Source organism: Uloborus diversus, chromosome 10 (assembly GCF_026930045.1).
Source record: "Uloborus diversus isolate 005 chromosome 10, Udiv.v.3.1, whole genome shotgun sequence".
Taxonomy (NCBI): Eukaryota; Metazoa; Arthropoda; class Arachnida; order Araneae; family Uloboridae; genus Uloborus; species Uloborus diversus.
Window position 1 is genome coordinate 44,416,872 of NC_072740.1, and position 24,013 is coordinate 44,440,884.

The 24,013-nt window shown below is 31.9% G+C and overlaps 1 protein-coding gene across 3 annotated transcripts in view; it reads left to right on the forward strand.

The window, feature by feature from the left end:
• The window catches only part of LOC129231455 (protein OS-9-like), a 60,536-nt gene extending 46,971 nt beyond the window's left edge, over positions 1 to 13,565 (forward strand). For all 3 annotated transcript variants that reach the window (XM_054865774.1, XM_054865773.1, XM_054865775.1), the window contains exons 12-14: positions 4,938 to 5,135; positions 9,048 to 9,169; positions 12,789 to 13,565. In XM_054865774.1, the coding sequence (XP_054721749.1) occupies positions 4,938 to 5,135; positions 9,048 to 9,169; positions 12,789 to 12,887 (419 nt within the window). In that variant the 3' untranslated portion in view covers positions 12,888 to 13,565. The remainder of the gene's footprint in view (positions 1 to 4,937; positions 5,136 to 9,047; positions 9,170 to 12,788) is intronic.
• The last annotated feature ends 10,448 nt before the right edge of the window (positions 13,566 to 24,013 follow it).

The following is a 24,013-nucleotide window of genomic DNA, read 5'->3' on the forward strand; positions in this document are numbered from 1 at the left end:
CAAAATTTTTAGAATACCACCTTTAATTTTAATAGATTAAATATGGGCTCTTAAAAGTGTTCTTAAGGTAAAGAGATCGTACAGAGTTCCTAAAATTAGACTACTTTAAACAGGCTTAAAGTATATCTTTACACGTTTATCAAGGGAACCACAGGAATAGTTTGGTAAGAGTCACCGGGGCAAATGCGAAAATGGCACCTTTCTCAATGTTGTCTTAATCTTTTAGTTCTTTTATAATCCACGGCTTCTATATTCAAACAGTGGCACTTTGAACATCCGCAATACATTATGGGGTAGACCTTTTGAAGATGCTTTTCAAATGACCCAATTTTTTCATATGAGACGTGCAGAGTCTTTCTGAACGGAGATATTCCAAGTAGTTTAAATCTTGTTGGGCTTAAAAGCCTTTATTCAGTATCTTGGAGCGCTTTTAATTTAATTACAAATGTTAAAGTATTTTTTTTAAACTTACCTCCGATATGTTTTTGCCACTCCGCGTCCTGTGTCCCAGCGGCGGATAACTGAAATTGATTCGGGCATGATCGTGCAACATCGGAATCATCCTATGACGTAACACCCGATGGTTGAGATGTTTTTGGCTACTTTGAGCCGAAAAAAGGAATAGAAAGATTGTTAAATCACTCAATCAGGAATAGTTGAGATGTATATCTCCAATGCAAAGTAGGGTGTGTCATGGGATGACGTATCGTGATCATAGAACGTATAAATAGATTGATCGAAATATTTTCGGTGCTCACTTTATTGTTTGTGTTTACTCCCCATTGGCATCTTGCTATTTTTGTTGACCAATCAGGGATTGGTCTTTGAAGGTTTGGCAACCGTGCTAGGTTGTTGATGGAAGTTGCGGCGTGCTCGAGCCGTTGTTGATGCAACGTTTTTGAATTCAAGCAGGGCTTGAAATAAGTTTTATTCAGTGTTAATTGTTGTTTAAAAATGTTCTAAATTACTCCTTTTGTTGAGGGAAAATGTCACCATTGCTGAAGATGTTCGCGGGAGATTATCAAAAGATGTAGCTCATTGCAACTAGGCCTAATACTTAAACTTGGCCTATACCTGGATTGACTTACCGGTGCTCCTATGGTGGTATGGAACTGTCATCAGTTTGAAATCATCGATGTCCTTCAGAGTGACCTTCATGATTGGATTTCCTAGATGTTCCAACTATAGTTCCAGAAGGTTCCGGTGAGATTCCAGTATGTGCACAAGTTTGTGTTCCGGTATATGAAAAGGTTCTTCTAGAACTAAGCAAGCCTATCGGCCGGTGAATGATGGAACAGTTTGATGAATCTACAAATTCGATTACTCTTTGTCAAGAATTCTTCAGCAATGTAACATGCGCATTTAGCGCAGGAAGGTGACATTTTACAATTTTTCTAAAAATGTTTCGCGTTTTTCTAAAAGTGTTTATTTAACAATTTAACTTTGAAATTTCTGTGATTATTGGGGGGTTTTACAATCTAAATTAATTTTGGTATTTAACAAATTTTTATTGTTGTATACTGTGATATTTTAATAAATGTTATTTATTTAAAATTACTTTGAGTATGTTTTATTTCTTATTGGCAGACTGCACGGCTTTTTGATGTTGGGGTTCTGTAAACCTTTTATTTATTTCTATGAACTTAAGGTAAAGACACATTACCCAACAAGTGGTAGCAGAGTGCGTGGTTTGGTCTGCCCGTGGGAAATAAAATATTTTTTGATAATGGATAAAGATTATAGAAATATAGAAAAGTTGGGATCCCATAATTGGGCCACCTGGTCCAGAGATATTAAGATGGTCCTTATTGAAAGAGACTTATGGGAAGTAACCCAAAAGAAATTAGAGGGGGAAAACATTCCTGCACTTGACCGGAAGAAATGTGGTCAAGCTTTGGCAATAATTTATTTAAACTTAGAAGGTGACGTAAAAAGGCTGATAGATGATATAGAAGACCCAAGCAAAGCTTGGAATACACTGAAAGGTAATTTTGAACCCCCATCTCTGGCCAGGATGGCGACATTGTGGGAGTCCTGCTTTTCATGTAAACTAAATGAAAACGAATCAATTGGGTTATTCGCTGCCAGGTTGGGGGGAATCCATAAACAACTTGTTGATAATGGTTATGTAATGGAAGAAAAGATTCGGACTTTTCAATTGATTCGGTATCTGCCCTCCAACTTTGACAGTATTGTCCAGGCTATTTACCGGTGGGACGAAAGTATGTTTACCTTCTCCAAAATAACAGATGAGTTATTAGCCGAGGAGGGTAGAATCAAATATTTGACTAAAGAACCTGATACATCAAATTCGGCAATGAATGTTTTTTCTAAACCCAACAGACACGGAGTGGCAAATGAAAGGAGTAAACCTTTTTTTAAAAACAAAATTTGTCATTATTGTAAGAAAAAGGGTCATATTGCCTCGCGGTGTTGGAGCAGGAATAAAGATAGTCAAAATAAAAATGTAAATAATAAATCTAAATCAGACGCTCAAGCTGCTGGCATGTTTTGTTCAGTGGAAGAATCTGACGAAATCTCGGCTAACTCTACTATTCCAAAATGTGAAAATTCCTGGCTGTTTGATTCAGGTAGTACGGCACATTTTTGCAGGGACAAAAGTTTGTTCACAGAATTAAAGCCTGTTCAAAATACCCAAATGGAGGTGGCAGTTGGTAATATTAAAAGTAAAGTAGAAGGAATAGGTAGGGTAATTTTCAAAATAGAGTCAGATAGGAAGCTGATAACAATAACTTTAAATAATGTATTCTATGCTCCAACATTGCGCCGCAATTTACTTTCCGGATCATGTATTGACCGACAAGGTTTTAAAATAAGATGGTATCCGGGTAAAATTTGTGTCTTTAATAAAGAAAATGTTAAATTGTTTACTGCAGTCTTAATTAATAAACTTTATTATGTTAAACCAAGTTTTTATGTAAATTGTGAAAATACCAATTATGTTGATACCCCTACTATTAAGAATCACTTTGAAAGAGCCAATGCTGTGAATGTAGATATGGAGCTGTGGCATAAACGTTTTGCTCATACAAATATGGACACTATTAATTTAACAAGTAAGTTAGGAGCCACCCATCACTTTATTGTTTGTGTTTACTCCCCATTGGCATCTTGCTATTTTTGTTGACCAATCAGGGATTGGTCTTTGAAGGTTTGGCAACCGTGCTAGGTTGTTGATGGAAGTTGCGGCGTGCTCGAGCCGTTGTTGATGCAACGTTTTTGAATTCAAGCAGGGCTTGAAATAAGTTTTATTCAGTGTTAATTGTTGTTTAAAAATGTTCTAAATTACTCCTTTTGTTGAGGGAAAATGTCACCATTGCTGAAGATGTTCGCGGGAGATTATCAAAAGATGTAGCTCATTGCAACTAGGCCTAATACTTAAACTTGGCCTATACCTGGATTGACTTACCGGTGCTCCTATGGTGGTATGGAACTGTCATCAGTTTGAAATCATCGATGTCCTTCAGAGTGACCTTCATGATTGGATTTCCTAGATGTTCCAACTATAGTTCCAGAAGGTTCCGGTGAGATTCCAGTATGTGCACAAGTTTGTGTTCCGGTATATGAAAAGGTTCTTCTAGAACTAAACAAGCCTATCGGCCGGTGAATGATGGAACAGATTGATGAATCTACAAATTCGATTACTCTTTGTCAAGAATTCTTCAGCAATGTAAACATGCGCAGGAAGGTGACATTTTACAATTTTTCTAAAAATGTTTCTTGTTTTTCTAAAAGTGTTTATTTAACAATTTAACTTTGAAATTTCTGTGATTATTGGGGGGGTTCTTTACAATCTAAATTATTTTTGGTATTTAACAAATTTTTATTGTTGTATACTGTGATATTTTAATAAATGTTATTTATTTAAAATTACTTTGAGTATGTTTTATTTCTTACTGGCAGACTGCACGGCTTTTTGATGTTGGGGTTCTGTAAACCTTTTATTTAGTTCTATGAACTTAAGGTAAAGACACATTACCCAACAAATCTGGAGTGGTCAGTTTTCCACCACTGAGTAAATTCTGCAATTAAGTAAAAAAAAAGCTACACACACATCTTCAGTTGGCTTGTTGGTTTTGGTTAAATTTATTAAACTTTTTTCAGTTCCTCTGGGTATGCCAATAAACATCAATTTGCGATCTGGTATCACAAGCGAGTCGCTGATCGGTTACTAATTCGGTGCGTGATTGGAAGCATACTCATTCTGAAGGTTGCAATCATGTATCGATCTTGTCCGGAACATATAAGCATTCAAAAACTGCTCTCTCTCTTTGTAATATGATTATAGATTTTACTGTGCAAGGCATTTATTTCATTAATGTTTCATTCAGTTGAATAAATTTTGATGCATTAACATTCTGAGACTCTAAATGGTTCACAATGTCCAAGGTTAATAGAATGCTATATACCGCATCCTCCACAGCCTCATAATCGTGTAAAGGTTCTGGCGGTTCTTATGCCGCAAACATGCGTTTTTTCTCTTGCTTATATTTCTATCCATTCAGTTCAAAGGGAACCTTCAACAATTTTGTCATTGCAAGGCGGGACAATTAGCGCTTGTGTTTATGTATACAAGAATAAATCAGTATGAAACATAAACTGGTAGCGAAGACAAACCATTGTTTTAAAAAATTAGTATAAGCATATATATGTATAATATATTGCTTATGTCACTCAGTAAGAATGCACCTTTCATGTAGTGAAAGAATTTTTAAATTTCTGCAATGGTTTCGGAGATAGCCTCGAACGTATTAACATACAAAAATACGCCCTCTCTATGTATATAATATTAATATAGATTTACATTGTTTGGTAACTTACAATATGCATTTAAATCCTAAAGTTTTTCTTTTACAACAGGTTCTTTAGTTAAAACCAACCTGTATACTTATTGAAATATTTTTGAAATGTTGTAGAGGATCCAAAACATACCGATGATGATCAGAGTCAATCTGCTGTTCTTGATGATGACAAGCTTCATGTACGTATAAGAAGGCTTGATCGTAAATCTACTGATTCAAATGGCCAATTATATGAAATGGATGTTGTTCAGAGAAAGAAGCTAGAGCAGGCTGTAAAGGAAAAATTAGAAAAAGCTGGATTGGATACTGGAGGTAATTTTTTAAATTCATTTGAATAAGTTCTCTTCAATTAGGTGTATTTGATATTCAAATAAAAGTGGTGTTAAATAACATTTAATTTAAATCCAATTTAGTCTAAATTAGGTTTGAAAGTTCTTTCAGTAATTTGTTTTTGATTCAAATTGATTACAACAGTGTCACATTCTCTGGCCCAAGGATCACGCTAAGGTGTGGGATTCATGATTTCTGCAACTTTTCTAAAATTGCACTCGATAGAAATCTTTTTGCAGGCTGTTTCTGCTGATCACCATCAGTGGACATACCTTAAAGATTAAAAGATTTCTCATCTTCGATTTATTTTTCATACTTTTAAGATGATAGCCAGGTAGCCGATATAAATGGAATGACTAACAATAGTTTTCATCTGTGATTTAATTATCAATGAACAAAAGAAAATTAGAATTAAGCCACAAAGAGACATGAGTAAAAGATTGAGAATAGCTTTATTTTTTTGGGAGAACGAAACGGCTCAAACACTCTTTGGAACTTTTGACTTCATCTTCTGCTCTAGTCACACCAAACAAAACATATTTTTTTAACCATTTTGTTCAAGTTGCATTAAAAATCTTGTCCGCAAAATCCCCATTTTCAGACTTTTTTTTTCTTTTGGAGGCATTGATATGTTGTCTTATAACCATTGAAAGTACTTCGCTTGCACACCATGTAGTAAATGATTGATTTAAAATAACAATCTTTTATATGTAGCAAAAATAAAGAGATTTGAAAGTCAATTTTAGTCCATATCTCTAAAATAATGTGACATTTATTCTAGCAAACAAATGGAATGTTCTCTTTCCATGTAATGCTCTTTAAATAAGTTTTGTGCTACATGATATGCAAATACTTTGTTCAAATAATTATTTATATAAAATGTTCAGGAAATAATAATAATAAACTATTCCCAGTTAGTTTTTTTTTTTTTAAATCTCACTTAAAATTTTGGTCAGAATGAGAAATCTCACCTTACTTTTTTCCTTAGTGTGAACTCTGCTCTGGCATAATTAGTCTTTTTTAACTGCACATGAGAAGCGTTTTAAAGTATGTGGTGTGCCTGAAAGTTGTTTTTAATTTTTTAGTAAAAATTTAACATAACAAAAATTGAAATTGAATAACAGCATCTTTTAAACAAAAAAAGTCAATATTTAATTTATTTTCCAGAAAACTGATAAAGTTCATAAATTTAGCAAATATATCATTTTAATACATAATATGATAACTAACGGAATAAATTAATAAATATTAGTATAAATACTCATCTGTAAAATAAACAGAAAGTTGATGTTTCAAAGACTCATTTTTCTTTTAAGTTAGAAAAATAGAAACATCTGTTCTCAGTGTGTTATCAAAATAGATAATAATGATGCAGTGATACAGTTGCCTTTTGATTATATCATGGATTTAAATATAACTGGATTGGGGACCTTTTCGCAGTTAAATGCCATTCTAAACTTGCAGGTTGGGCTAAAGAGCACACAACCAGAATCTTAAATGTCATTGTTCTCTCACTGACATATAAGACACTGCACAGTTTGTATAATGGTGAAAATAGTATTTAGAGTTATCATTGTGAAAGAAAATAAACTAAAAATACTACCCATGATAGGACAAACAGGTGATGATATCTCTTAAATATTCAAATCATATACAAAGTCAATAAATATGCCTTTCCGGAAGTTGTCTACAATAACCACTGATTAGGCATCATCAGTGCTTGATATTGTAATGGATTTATGCGGATAAAAGATGAACTGTTTCCTAACTTATTGTTGTGTCATTGTATTTTCCACAAGAAAGGTTTGTGTGATAGAATACAAAACACTACTCTTTGATCATGGCATGAAAATAATTACAAAAATTGTCACTTTGATTCATAGAGCTGCTTTGCTAACTGTACCTTTTCAAATCGTTAGAAAATATTAAAGACCCTGATCTCATTCTGCATACTGAAGTATGTTTTCCCAGAATTCTGGCTACTTTTGTAAATATAATTGAAGATATAAAAATTATAATGACAAAAACCAAAATTTCTTTTTTAACTGATAGATACTCGTTGGCTATTGGATTCACCTTTTTTCACAGGCGTAGGGAAAAACTGAAATATTGGAACTTAAAGCTTCAGGGAATGAACAAACATATAGATGCAATGATATGCTTTTATCATTCTTAACTGGTTTTGTCAATATCACTGCTGACAATGAAATATCCAGTGCATTTTTCAAATATGGGAGAAAAGAGAGTAAGCTACAGCAAAACTGACTTCTCAATATTTACAAGGATTGTTTCCTGCTGCGCAAACAATTTGAAAAACCACACTCTAAGATTACATATAATTTTAAACACTCATTAACCGCTATATTTTCCCCTAAAAGGTGTCATTGATGCCGAGTGAAACGTGGTGTAATTCACAAAACGTGTTTCATATCTCAGAGAATATTGGTCGTACTAATTTCAAACTTTTTTTGTTGGAATTGTTTTTCAACGGAGATTATTTCCCTAAATATAAGTTAAGGGACCTGAGGCCTGTATAAAAAGTTAAATTTTGTATTTTTTGACTCATTTTTACTTTTACTTCAAATTTTCAATATCTTAACTCTGCATCTGATTTTGAACATTTTTGCAATTGGAAGTATGCATCTAGGACTACCGGTTGCAAAAATAGAGGTCTTGCAAGTTAAGACAGAACATCCTGTATATTATATACTTATATCCAACTACAAAATACCAACAACCTAAGAGCACAAGCTAGAATACTTGTTGGAAGGAAGGCACAATTTATTTTGCTCAAGATTCAAAAAGTTAAGGGACCCTATTTTAAACTTTACAACACACCAGTATCATTAACTTAATTTTTAAAATATTATCACTATCTATTGTATAAATTAGCATTTAAAAATAATATAGAAGTAGTGAATTAAACTTTTACATAATTAAAAAAATGAACATGTGATTAAAATGTCTGATATTTAGTTCACAAACATTGGTGAGGTAATAAGATAAACATTTCACTTATTACTAGGGAATAGAACACGGGTAGTAAAATACTAGCCTCCTCAGTTATCCTCTAACATTTTATATTTTTGAGATTCATGTTTAATTTCAGCCTTGGTTATTTATGTACATAAAAAAATATTCATGAATTAAATCACACAAGTTTGCATAATAGTGTTAAAAAGAATAACAGAACTTAGGTTATTGGTAGGTATTGGTTAGGTATTGTTAACTGAAAAAAAAAACCTGATTAAAATAAGTTTAAATGGTTAAATAACTAAAGAACTTGAAGTTTGTTTCGTTGCTTTCCTTGGATGATTCAAAGATAAAGTAAAACTGTTGAGCACACAAACCCCTAATTCTTTGGTTTGGGGCATCTAGCTTATATTAATAAATTTGTGCAGTTCATATATGAATGTATTTTCATGCATAAATGGTTGATATGATACCATATTTCAACATGGCTTTTCCATTGCTACCTAATTGAAAAAAAAAAGACTATTTTTGTTTATTAATAGTATCATCATTCTTTAGTTTTTATACCATTAAGTTACTTTTCAACATTTATTTAGCAGTAATTCTTTTTTACCTTTTAGAAAGATTACATTCTTTAGAGATCATCATTGTCAGACAAAACCCTGAATTCATTCATTCTTTAGTTTTCAATAGTGAAGTAAACATATATAACTGACTATTTTTTTAAATTATGAATAATTTTACACAAAATTTTGAACAAGCTATCTATTTTGTTATAATTCTTTGATATTGCATTTCCCCAACTAAAAATAGTGTCTCTTTTTATTTCTCTGTTTTTATTTTTTATTTTCTGAGCAAAACCACTATCTCAGTCTCATTTAAATCCACCTAATCATTTTCTTACTTTTTAAAATCATTCAGGCCGAAGAATTGAAGTAAATATCATTACTGCTGGATTTTATGACAATGAAGATGGAAAAGACTTTCATGCATTGTCTGATGAAGAAACAAGTCAATTTCAAAATATGATTATGGCATTATTGGTAAGACTTTCATTGTGCATTCTAATATCAGTTACTCTAAAAATGTAATGCAGAGCTAAATTTCAAAGCTCAAATTTTCAAGGAGTAGTGTCATTCCTTGATATTTCTCTTCCAATAGAATTTAGCAGGGTAAGGTATGTAGGTTTTGCTTAAGAACTCCCTCCCTGAAACTTAAACCTATTGTGTTGTTTAATGATTTAAATTTTGTAACAAATTAATAGGATATCATGTTTCAAGTTTTTTAAAGAGGCAAAACTGTTAAGGATCATAAGCATTTGAATTTTCGATGATTAGGTGTCCACAGGGATGCAGCAATTAAAAAAATATAGAAACACAGTGAAACTTCTCTGGAGCAACCAACCTCCGTTCCACAAAAAAGATGAAGTTTATATATGTGGTAGCTTAAAGAAGTGTCAACTTAAAAGTGCCAAAAGAATTTCCCCAAATATAGTTCTGTAAATTTACAAAGTAAAGAAACATGAAAATTAATTGTCATTGCACTACAGCATATGCATTTTTAAAACTTTATTTAACTATGAACAAATTTCAGATTGTTTCATGTTTTCTGCTTTTTGTGACAATACTTGTCTCTCTAGAAAAATTTTACATTTGACTTCCCTTTACACCTCTGTGTTTGAAAGTTTTCCATTCTTTATGAATTTTAATTTGTTCTTCAAAATTTTACTAATTTGGTTTTTCTGACAACCAAACACATCTGAATCTCCTTTTCGTAAGAATCAATCACTTCTATCCGCTGCTCCAACGTTAAAGTAACTCATTTATGAGACATGTTTTAAGCACTAGCTCAGACAAGAATTTTAGCTGAAAGGATTAAAGATGTGATTCTTCCAAAATACTACTTGACAAAGCATTGATATTACTTCATTTAAAAATGTTTTTTTCCCATTTTAATTTTTATATTCTATTTTTTTTTTTTTTTTTTTTTACTCAATGTAAACTATAATCACTATAAAATTTTGGATAATTCTAAGATAATTTTTAATTCAGTTTATATGAAATGTTATGTTCACTTTAAAGTCTAAGAAAGGCTGCACATTCATTTCAATATCTACTTTGCTCCTATATTTTGTTAAGCGTTTCCCCCCAAAAATAAAAGTATTCTAGTTTTTTTGAATTTGGGTTGTATGCAGAGAAATCCTGTTACAGTAAACTTCAAGGTAACCGCAATAGTGTTTGTTATTACAGGAATTTGTTCTAGTAGAATTCAAGCAATGTAAGAGAAATTAAATCAGGGGTGAAGATTAATTTCATTGAAATGGATATTTTGTGGTATTGGTATTCATTGTAGCTGAATTTCACTTCACTCGAGAGAATCCCAGTAACCTAGTTTAAGCACTAAGCATATTTTTCGTATTGATTTAGAGTATTTTAATACTAAATGTTTGAGTGTTATATTTTTTTAAAGAGTGACGTTTTTATATCATATTTCTATTTTGTATATGATTTAGGAAGCCAGGCATTTAAGGGTCATTCTTCAAAAAGAGGAATTTTTCTGTCACACACCTTTTACAGTAAAAACTTTAAGGAACAATTCATTTAACAATGATTGTTAATTTCATCAAAATATATCTATTTAAACCTGCCAACAATTTTTTAATAATAATTTTTATTTTAGTATATTTTTGGTTCACAATGTGTGAATTCTCACCTCCGTGGCATGTCACACACCTTGTGTGACTGTTTATGTTACTTAATTACTTGTTTAATTAGAAGTATATACTTATTTATTATTCCTTTCACAAGTGTCTCAAATACTAATTGTTTAAGTATATTTATTTTTTTAATATTGTGTTTTAGTTTGTTTTAGAAGGACAAGAAGTCATGTCACGCAGTAAATTCTCACCTCCGTTACCTAAACACAAAATGCCATTATCATTAACATGTGGCAGTAATGACATCAAATTTTATTTTCCATGAAACAAGGGAGCCCCCTTGTTTATTTTAGTCTTAGTTGAAGTTGTGAGATTTTTGTTGAAAAACAAAGATTTTGCTTCAAAAACTTAGCATGGTTATTCTGAGTTCTCACCTCCGTGAACTTGAATTTCAGGGATGTAAATTAATGTAAAAAAAAGAAGTGAATGTTTTTATATGCTTAACATGTGCAGATGTAGCAATGAAGAAAAAAAACCCTAAAAAATGTATTTATTAGGCTTATAATTAATAGAAAATTCCTCACCTCCATGACAGATCTTATCAATGTCATTATTTCTGAGGTTACAATAAATGATGGAGGGGAAATACATCAATAATAGGCATTCTACCAAAATTATAAATTGCCAGTATATCCTCAAATTTACTAAATACTATTTTTAACATACATTTCAAACTACTAATCAAACCATACTTGAATTAAGAGAGCTTAATATTATATTCCTACTAATTATTAAAAAAAGATTGTTTGCACAATTAACAAAATTGCTACTTTGATATTGGCCTCAATTTTTAAATATTAAAAGTTTTCTTTTCTTTTTTTTTTTTATTTCTATGAACAAGCCTTTTTTTTTTTAAATTTATGAATAAAATAATTAGATCTTTGCTCGGCCATTGTTAATGGTTACTTCTAGTAGGTAACACTTTCATATAAGAATGAAAAAAAAGAAAACGAGAGGTTTTGAGAAAAATATTTGCGTTCAAAAGTTGGGTTTTCTGGAGAATGACCCTTAACTCTTTATTTATTGTCTTTTACTTTATGGACAATAATGTCTAACAAATATTGTTTCATCTTACACACAACAAATCAATAATTATATAATAATGATTTTTTTTTTCAATTACCCATATTTTAGCATATTTGTAGTTATCTAGTTTTAGTACTAACTCGATGAAAGACAGAAAGTGGGAAATGTCTACATACACCAGTGAATGCATTAAAATATAACTAAGTATTCGGTAATGCACCAATATATTTTATTATGTATGCTTTGATATACACCGGCAAATGTTGTCATTTACTGTATTTAGGTCTTTCGCAGTAGCGTGTATATTTTATAAAATAAATATAAATGTCTAACAATTCAAAGTGAATTTAGAGTGAGATATTCATATTCAGCAGACTTAGGTCACCAGATATTCAGTATTTGACAAAATCTACTTGATGAACCAGGGCTTCAATCTCCCATTTCTTTCCCTGTGGAGTCTTAAAGTTTTCAACTAATTTACTTATGTGCTTGAAGGAGACTTAATTTTTGTGAGATAAAAAAATGTAAATAATATATAATAGCAAAACAAAAAGATTTTGTGTAAAAAATTAAATCATTTCCTGTTAGTAAAAAGCAAATAAAAAGTTGATTTTGCCTTCCAAGGCAGAGCGCTACTGTTCCTTTTTAAAAATTTAGCTTTGCTGATATTTTTATAATAATAGTTATTGTGGTAAAAGCGTTTTTTTCCCTCCATCCAATTGCTTTTTATTTATTTTTTATTGTCTAGTGACCACTTTTGTAACTATATGGCTCAAATGAAATTTCTTTGAGATTTTCATGCATCCGTCATAAATGATGTCTTTGTGGGTTGTTATTAATTTGATGCATTATATTTGTATTAGAAACAATTATTTTAACCTTTTGTGGAATGTTTATTGCATTTAAAAAAAATTTTTTAGACTGGACAACAAGAAGCAGTTCAAGAAATGGAACGGCACAAGAAATTGGAAGAAAATTATAAATTCACATGGGAAAATGATGATGATAGAGAGGACTGATTTAAAGTGTCTACAGATAGAATTCGGTAGTCTGACTAGAACTTTTAAACACAATTTCATTTTTAGAAATTTATTATACAATTAAAACTAGCATTTGGTAATTTATGCCAATAATTATTATTGCTGATATGTGTTGTTTTTTTTTTCAAAAACAAGGATAATTGTTATGGCTTTGCTTCAGTTTTTTAGGGAAGGGGGGAAATGAAAAATTGTGCCACCAACCCTTGTTACACAATTAACCAGTGGACACACTCAAAATTCATATTTCTTTTAATTGTATGGAAGGAAGTTACTGTTACTAAGAAATCTAAAATTAAAAATTGAAACTTTTTAAAGATAAATGTATTATTTTTTATTTTAAGGGATATGTTTGTGCACTGGTCAGACTACTCTATTCAAAGATTTTAAACCGTCTATATTGAAGAAGTTAATTTTAGAACCATGAGAGAGCTCAAAACACAAAATAATCTCTGAATGTTGATACTTACAGATAACCCATACTGCCAAAATTTGTCCTATACTCATTTTTTGTGTTTACAATGTAACTGACCCATGTCACATTTTTGTAAACTGCATAAAGTTGTTATGCAGGATTTTTTTTTGAATTTATGTCTCTACAAGTCTGCAGTTCATTTTTTATACATGTTAAAAGTTATAAAAACAAGTGTTGAAATGATATACTGTTTCTTTTTGAATCATTTATGTGGTTTATTCTTTTTAACTACTTAAGTTCTGAAATTTTCATCAAGATTACCATCAAAAATTTTGTAGGGCAAATCTATGCTTTGAAACCTTATATGAGGCAGTAAGACATACATGGCAGATTCTTCAAAGGCTGCAGTTCTTAGTTAGGAAAAACAACAAACTAAAATTTGTACAAAAAAAATCAAATATTTTTGCAAACAAAGATTTGTTTGCAAAAAATGCAATTGCATTTTCTGGAATATAATCCACAGGTAGCATTACTTGTTGTTTTCAAGTTTTGCATCTAATTTTTATGCATTTCTCAGTGCTAAATCAGCTTTTTTGATTAATTTAACGTCAACTTATCTTGCAGATTATTTTTCTGGTTTTTTGATCTGCGTTACTGACTGCTGTGAACAAATCTGCTGCTGGGCCAGCACCTATCGAGACAAACACCATCATTTGCCCCAAAACAGACTACTTTCTCCTGCCATTTTACCAGTTATCTCCAATTTTTAATTTTGATCATTACAGGATTTCCGCCCATCTGGAAAGTCATGGATTTTGACCAGGATCAAAAATGGTCATGGAAAATTATGATTTTCAACAAAAAATGCTCAAAAGTCATGGAAACTGACAATTGGTCGTAAATATGAGATTCTGAAGCATACATACTTTCTGAATTTTACAGATTAGGTGTAAAAGTTTTGCCTCTTAGCTGTTTCTTACTTTTTACACATTTCAAAATCGGATTGCATCTGCTTCTATTTAACTGACTCGTTTTCTTTACTGTGTTTCCACAGCTTGGTTATTAAGAATTTTGTTTTTAATATTTTTTACCTTTATATGTCTTATTGTGTAGTTGAGAACGTCAGCACTTCTACTTTTTTCCATGTTCATTTGAAAATATTATTTAATTTCCATCCGAGCTGATTCAAGAGACTCATAAAAATTATCATTTCACCAGTGCCTTAAATTTATATTGCTTTCATGAGACAAAGCTGGTCCAAAGAATTAAAGAATTTCAGGTCTGTAAAATTTAATATGTCCAGAAATATTGTAAGTTTGCAAATTTGAGAATTTTCTCAATATGGGACTTCGGCGATCGTATCTGGTGTGTTAATTATTAGGTAAGTTAATTTAATATTTTATTTTTTATTCTGGTGGTTTATGAACTTAATTTTAGCAAATAGTAAATATTTTTTAGTTGAAAAGTTTTAGAAAACTATTTTTTTTTTTTTGAAATAATTGAATGTTAGATACATAATTTGTTTCTAAAATAAAATATTTCTTTAAAGAATTTCATAAGCAAAAAAATTCATTTTAATTTTGACATCTGGAATTCAAATTATGTTTTTTGCAATCACTATGTGTAGATGTGTGCTTGTAGGTGTAGGTGTGTGTGTGTATGTGTAGGTGTGTGTGTGTATGTGTGTGCGTGTATGTATGTGCGTGTGTGTAGGTAATGGACGCAACCTGGAGACTGTTTTCTCTAGAGGAGCAGCATCGTGAGGCCGGTAGACAGTGGTGCTGGCAGAGGGAGGCGGGGGGGACATAAAAGCATAGGAACATCCAAACAGTCAAATGAGAACAATAAGCAACGTGATTGCTCAAAAAAAAAAAAAAAAAAAAAAATCAAAACCAGCTTAATTATTCACTATTCACCAGTAGTTTTACATCATTATTACTACAAGTTTGAAGATTCATTTACATTAGAAAACCAATTTAGAGCTAGAACTAAAAAAAAAATATTCTTAGCAATTGAAAGATATTGGGTATCATATCATATTTTTAGGAGAAAAAATAATAAATTTCTTTACATGTAGGTTCTTACCTATTTGAAATGTTTGTTTGATTTTTTGGAAACCACAAAAAATAGGTTAAAAGTTTTAGATTCATAAATGTACGTCATAGGTAGCAAAATATTAGGTTTAAAACTTGCATCACTTCGTCTGTATAACTAGTCATTGTTGCATTAATTGTGTTTTAATTATAAAAGTAGCTCAGCTCCTTATATTTCTCTGTAATTTGGATTTTTTAAATACATATGTGCAAATCATAGATCAGATGACTGCAATTTTATATTCACAAAGCACTTAATTAGATATATTTGAAAAAAACATTTTTTTGGAAAAATTGCATTCCCTAAATTATGAAAAGTGACAAGCAAACGTAATGGAAAGTCATGAATTTCAAAACCACAAATATTTGCTTCTTTAAAGCTATGTTCAAGACAGTTTATCACCTTTTTTTTTTAATTTATAAATATGAGACTGAGGGAGAGAAAATTATAACCCTTAAAGAATGTTTCAAAGTCATTGTGTGAAACACAAGCCTGTTTTTTCAGACTGAAAATAAGAGCATAGAGTTTGTCCTCTCTAAATGAAATCTAAAATGGTAATGAAATAATGACGTGTGATTCTACTGTGGTGCTCGGTTATGACATTTGAAGTGGATTTCATGTCCTAGTTCAGCATTTCTTAATTTCTCTGATAAATGGAACCCTTGAATAAATTTCATAGCTTGATCGCATCATTACAGGAATGGATTATTTGAAATAAAAATGAAAATTATTTCTCTCTCTCTCTCTCTCTCAATTAATATTTATTGAGTTAAACTGAAAATTTCTTAAAATAACTTATAATCAACAGATTTAAACAAAAGATTAAAATCTAGATTGTAATGAAATGATTGAAATTTATTGATAATTATTCCAGATATAGATGTATAATATTTGGTTTTATGGATGAAAGTAGAACTCTCAAATTTTGCATCAGGTTTCTTGTAGTATTTATTTTTCTTTTACACATAAGTTGAGAATCCCATATCCTACATATATGCAGTTGCAAACGGTAAAACAGTCAATGTGGCCACTTTTGACTGTTGAATAAAATCATGTTTATAATTGCAAAAGAGTATTATTGCCAGATAATGGCATTGCTTTAAATTTATGTTGAAATGATAAATTAGGTGTCATTAGGCTAAATGTTTTTGAATTCATTTGCTGACATAGTTGAAGTTCATACATTAGCACTGAATGGATTTTTAATCCACAGTTCATTTTAAAATTTGTTGTGCTATTCAGCATTCATTTGCAAAATACTGATTAAAAGTTTCACTTAAATATCATTTTCATTTGACTAGTGACTAATTTTTATATTATGAAGAGAAAGAATGCAACACTGTCATGGAACCCTTCAGTGATCTCCGTGGAACCCTGGGGTTCTGCGGAACACAAGTTTGGAAATGCTATCCTTGTTAATATACATTCTTAGAAACTTGTTCAGAATATTAAGCCCTAGATGGAGTTGCCCTTAAAACGTACAATTTATTATTTATTTCTAACCTCTGTTAGAACTATAACTTCTGATTTTTCAAAAGAGTGGATGATTTTAATTACATCTTATGTTTTCTCTTCTTTTGCTTAAATGTTTACCAACCTATTTTTTTACTTCCTTTTACAAAGTAAAGGAAGCATTGTATTTGCAAAAAAAATTTCACCCGAAAATCGCCCTTAATTTCCATTTTGCTCGCCCCCAAATGAATATTGAGTTTTCTTTCAACCCGACTACGCATGGATATATGCCTAAAAATGTACAGACACCTTAAATATCCATTTTGACTATCCCTGAATTAATTACAACGAGTTTTCTCATGATGTACGTATGTGTGTATGTATCTCGTATAACTCAAAAATGGTATTTCCTAGAAAGTTGAAATTTGGTACCTAGACTCTTAGTGGGGTCTAGTTGTGCACCTCCCCTTTTGGTTGCATTCTGATGTTCCAAAGGGGATCTTTTACACCGTTTTGGTTGGAAATCATTGGTAATTTCAATGCAAACTCAAGTGGTGTTATAATTTGGCAAACACTTGGTGATATATCGCCAAGCCTTTGGTAGCTAAGTTTTTCGCCAACTTGGCGACAAATTTGGCGTTTTTTTTTAAATCTTTTTTCATTTTGGCCACTATTGACGATATTTGGAAAGTTAGCCATTGAATCACATTAAGATGTTCAATATTGGGAAAATTAATCTGTATAAAACGTTTTTCTGCTTCAGTTCGCAACAAACTTAGGGTAAAAATATTTAAAGTGTTTTGCTTACTCCAAGGTACTATTACCATTAAATTGGCATAAAAAGAAGTCATGTGATACACGCATCAGCTCGTTTTACTTTTTGTTAATTTAAGTCATTTCTCTTTAATAGAATATTACAGATCAAATGAAACATTTCAAATGTGCTTGAGTATGTCTTGGGAGAGACCATCATTTTTAAATGCATGAAGTAGTTCAATGAACAGGCAAGAAAATGAACGACCTTCGGATGAATGGATCATTAAAGGAAACAACATTGTTGATCTCTAGATCGAATTTTCTTTGTTCATCTATCGCTATATTTTCATTGCATCAAGTACAGTTTCGACTATTGTATATGCTAATGGTATGCAGGCGTTTAGCAACACCTGTTTCTAAACGAAAGGAAGGAACTGCAATAGATGGGGAGAATGGAACTTTGAAAGTTGTTTCCCCCCATTTTTTTTGTTTTCAGTTTCTTCATAAAATATGGTGGTGTAATTTTTTTTTTGTAATGTTTTTAGTTATTCTTTTCTTCGATTTGAATGCAGCTCACAGTTATTTGATGGAAAAATGTTTGTTTTCTTTTTGATCAATTTATCAAAGAATTCATTTTTAGTCATTCCAACATGAGTTACAATCCATTATAAGATCAACACTGGCCAAAGACGCTAGACGCCATACCAAATCTGTAATATTTCTAGTCTATATTTCTAGGTATACAAAGATCCCTGTAGTTCAAATTATCGTCTGTTTCATAATCATAGTTATTTGATGAAAAATGAAAGATTTTTCATATGTATTGAAAAAGAATAATGGATTTAGTTTTCTTTTTACATATGGTCTGCGCTTTCTGGCCAGTTTTATTAGCTTTTGTGGAACTTAATGGATTTTCGAAATTCTATTTTGTTGATGTAACTTTAGTACTAAAATTACTTTTAGTTCAATGTTTAAAAATATTTTTCAGAAATTAATTCAATGATACATGCTGCTGTCAATGTGGAGAGATCGCGCTTCATGCTGGTGTAAATAAAAAACTTATCTTCATGCTTGCTGATCTCATATATTTCAGATTCACTTCTATTTTTAGCAAAAACTAGTAAATTAAATCAGTTGTATATCACATGCAAGGTTTATATATTGCAATCGCGATGATACGACTTAACAATATTTTCTGGCAATGGCGGTGATACTGTTTAACAATATTATTCTGGCAATGTTGACGAGCTGTGAACAGCTTTATACTGATTATGATTTCGAAAAGTAAATCCTTAGAAATTTAAAACCTTTGAATTGTTAATTTAATGGTTTTATGAACAAAATGGTTATTTAACTTTGTAAATAGAATTCTGTATGAGTTTTAAACATTTCTCTTGCATATATATCAACTTAAGAGCCATACTAACGAGTCCAAAAATTGTTATTTTCGGGTAATTAGTGCATTAGATGCAAAATCCTATCCTACATTGAACCATAACAATGTAATTTTGTTTAAAAAATACAACACAAAAACCCTTTATATTTATTTACCAATGTTTTAAGAGCACTAGTCCCGAATTTTGTATACAGTAAACAAACGTTTTAAGCTCTCATGCAAAGTATTAAAAATATGACTTACTTTAATCTGGCTTTGAAGTACAGTCGACTCCCGCTAAAACGCGATTCGACTTATGCGAAATGGCTATAACGCGAATTTTTCATGAGTATTGAATTTTAGAGCTAACGCGAATTTTTCGCCCACAACACGAATTTTTTTGGAAGGAAGATCAGTTCCGTTATTGGCTACTAAATATTGATTTTGTGAATGTTATTACATCCCTTTAAGCATTACTGACAGCCAAAGTTCTCACACTAAACTAGTCTAGTTAATCAAATAACCACTCAGCATCTTTCATTTATTTGTTTTTTTCATTCTAAATATAAAAGTTGATGAAATATAATGGCACCTTAGTGTCACCTTCATCTAAACTTTGTGAATATGGGAAGAAAAAGAAAGTTTTTGATTTAAAAAATAAAAAGCTAAGATATTCTCGAGATGCTTGAACAGTTTCAAAATGTCGACGGTATATAGCGCGACAATAAGTATGAGTGAATCTTCCAAACGTACAATTAAAAGTCAAAACAAAAAGATATCTGTAAAAGTTCATAACTTAGATTCAATATTGAAGCTTGCAGAGAAGTCTAGCAATAAATATTATGAAAATGGAAGCTGCTCTTATATTGTGGATTAATAGAGATTAGGAAGAGGAGATGTTGCCACAAATTGAAACGTTATAAAGGCGAAGCAAACATATTTAAAAATGTATTAGATAAGAATAACGATCTGATCATGGAAGTAAATCATCACTATCTTCATTTTTTAACTCTTAAATATATTGGGTTGTTCGGAAAGTAATTTCGTTTTTTCCCGTCAGAGGACTTAATTACGTTTTTTCGAAACCAACTTCACACTTAAGCCGCATAACCATTATATGTCTTGAGAGCTGATATTGCAAGGCTTGTGTGTGAAAAAGTTCTATTAATTCTACGCAGTAGTTTTTGGTTGGTGCCCTTTTAAATATGGAGAGCAATAAGCAGCATTTTCGTCATATTTTACTTTTTTACTTCAGAAAAGGTAAAAATGCTGTCCAAGCGAGAAAAAAATTGACGGATGTGTATGGAGAAGGCGTGTTAACAGTACGCCAGTGCCAGAACTGGTTTGCAAAATTTCGATCCGGCAATTTTGATGTCGAAGATGCACCACGGTCTGGAAGGCCGGTCGAAGCTGACAAAGATGCGATAAAGGCATTAGTTGATGCAAATCGGCGAATAACCACACAAGAGATCGGTGAGAGATTAAATTTGTCGAATTCGACTGTTTATGGCCATTTGGAAGGCATGGGCTTAACCTCGAAGCTCGATGTGTGGGTGCCCCATGTCCTTACGGAGCGAAATTTGTGTCGTCGCGTTGACGCGTGTGATTCGCTCCTCAAACGTCAAGAAAATGATCCATTTTTGAAGCGGATTATTACTGGGGACGAAAAATGGGTTGTATACAACAATGTTAAACGCAAGAGGTCATGGAGCAGAAAAGATGAACCGGCTCAAAGCGTGTCAAAAGCCAACATTCACCAAAAAAAGGTGATGCTCTCCGTTTGGTGGGATGTCAAAGGAATCGTTTTTTTTTTGAGCTTTTGCCGGACAATACAACGATTAATTCAGAAGTCTATTGTCATCAGCTGGACAAATTGAATGATTCACTTAAAGAGAAGAGGCCCGAATTAATCAACAGGAAGGGTGTAGTGTTCCACCAGGATAATGCGAGACCTCACACAAGTTTGGTCACTCGCCAAAAACTTTTACAGCTTGAATGGGACGTACTGCAACATCCACCATATTCTCCAGATCTGGCGCCTTCCGACTACTATTTGTTCCGGTCCCTGCAAAATTTTTTGGATGGCAAAACCTTTACCTCAAATGAAGATGTCAAAAACCACCTGAACCAGTTTTTTGCCAGCAAGGACCAAAACTTTTATGAGAGGGGAATTATGTTACTGCCAGAAAGATGGCAAAAGGTGTTGGACCAGAATGGCCAATATATAATTTAATAAAATATTTATTCATTATACGAAAACTGTCTTTCATGTTCCCCAAAAAAAACGAAATGACTTTCCGAACAACCCAATAATTACTGTATCTATTGTACTATTATAGTGCATCATTTAAATTTTACTACATGCTGTGCGTACCGTGTTTTTTTTATTTTATGTCTTTCATTCCCATTGGTCATTAATTTTGTTCATCTTAAAGTATTTCATTTTGAATAACAGTTTTTTAATTTTTAAATACTGTGAATGTTCAATTCTTTATGCTAGAAACTGTAGTGTATGGTTCAGGAATGCTTTAGAGCAGTTTGAGGAGTGTTTATAAGTGTTTAAAAGTATTTGGTATGCTTTAAAATATTTGTATGCATATATTTTTCCACAACGCGAAATTTCGACTTACGCGAGGAGTCTTGGAACGCATCCCTCGCGTAAATCGGGACTCGACTGTACAGATATTTTTTGAATCACTTCAAATTCGGCGATCAATCTCTTTGATAAAAAGGCAATTAGCCCTCATCATACTGTGACGAGTTATTCTCTAGTTTTATAATATTCGTAGACGTTGCCAGGATTCATTCCTGTTCGAGAGAGATCAGAATAGGCGCAAAATAAGATTTTCAACTATCTTTGGTGATGTTAGGAGAAGGAAAAAGAGATTCAGAGTTCCCTTAACATTTGATAGTGATTATTTTTCAACTAGTATCTTTGCGATGTTTCAAAAAGAAAATGGGAAGAAGGGGGGGGGGGGGGTTCAAACTAGGCAATAGCTTTAAATCATCCAAGTTCCATAAAGCTATTTTATGCAATCTTTCGATAACTGAGGGGGGGGGTAGCAACACTCCCCTAGAAATGTTTCGAAATTGAAGTCTTAAACGAGCAACTTTAAGGTATGATAACTTCTTAGATGATATTAGGCAGGAGCATGAGGCTCAAAGGTTCTCAAAAGAGAGGTAGTTTCCCCTCCCTGCTTCCTCTGGCGCCACCCGTGGAGTGTATGAAAACAATGAAAATATATTTAAAAACAAGATATTAACAAACTTGTCTTGGTTGTGGTAGCATGTAAAAAAATATTTTATTTAAATATATAGTATAAGCGAGAAGAAGGGGGCACCAAATCAAGGTATACCCAGCATCCTTAGAAGCCATAGTCGGGACCTTTGAGGTAATATGGTACATGGTGTTCCAAAAATTACTGATACATTTGAAAAATCAATAAAAACTAAACGGATGGCGATAGAAATATACCGTTTGTTGCGTTATGCTTGGGGCAACAGTTAGTTTTCATACCGACAAACTTTCAAGAATGGTTACAATGTTCCTCAACAGATGGCGCTACAGGTAGTTTAAGAGCTATAACCCTACTAGCAAAATATCTTGCATCAACCTTGACAGATCTTGATATTATACTGATGGCATCAATATTGACGTGTTTCATACTGCATAAAGCTTGCATAAAGATTAAAAAGCAATATTACAATAACAACACGTATGCAACATAGCATTCATCTTAAAATATCAGTATTGATATTTCTTTACAATAACAACATTACATACATGTTGACGCCGTCAAGATGTATGCTGTTCGTTGGGACCTTCGTTGATATTTGCGCATGCGCACAGTTCTTTCTACCCAGCGTCCCTCGCATTGCTAACACTTTTCCCTTCTTTGACCTTCAATTCAGTCGGTTCATAGCACATGGCGTTGCATTCTTTAGGCTTCGTTAAAGTTGGTTGCTTAGTATTAGTGTGGAATAGTATTGTTTTAGGAATAACTTATGAATGACTGATAACTGCATTTGTTTATTAATACAGTACTAAACAAGTCATATCGCAGACGATCAATGTTTGAAATGGCCGAAAATTACTTTTTTCGTCCCTAGACTTTAAAAAAAAGGACATGAAGCCCAGAATTTCGTATTATCACTTCAATCTCACGAGTAAGATTAATTTTATTTAATGGTTATTTATGTTATTCTTTATGATAAATTCATACGTTTTGTCAATGGATATTTTTAATGCTGAAATCCATTTGGAAATGTACTTTATTGTATTTATTTATTTATTTATTATTTTGCTATCTTTACTCTTAATTGTGCTATAAAAACTTCCGAAATTATTCCTAACTAGGCATTTTATGTCTTTATAATACAATTAGAAGCATGAATTTATAAAATAGTCAAGTATTACGCAAAACGAAGAGACTTTCATTTTTTAAATTAAATTGCGAGTACTATTAATACCTTTATATGAATTTCCGATCAGATGTCAGCTTTAAGAAAATATTCTTAGGCTAGAAACTATCTTGAAGAATAACAGAAATAAATAAAGAATGAAATTTAATTCTCGAGTTTAAAGTGAAAATAATACAAATAAATAAATAGATAAAACACCTTGCAAACGTGCTGTTATGTCAATGCATCCTGACATTTTCCTGTCATATCAATACGTATGCAATATTACAAAAGCAAGATCATCTTGCCTACACCTTGATTTCATGCTGTCATGACAACATCTTGATATTATCCTGTCATATCAATACGTATGCAATATTACAAAAGTAGCCTACCTTGTTATTTTCCTGATATTATATGCTGCATACACCTTGTCAGTCAATATTGTGGCATTCTGCTGACAGCATAAATGGAGTAACATAACAAGATTGAGGCAGCATTAATGCAAGATGATTTTTCTTGCATGTCAACCTTTATGCAATACTGAGGCAAGATATATTGCTTACTGGGAAAAGAAACCGCAGTCTGTAAGGTCGCCAAAATGACCGGTATCCT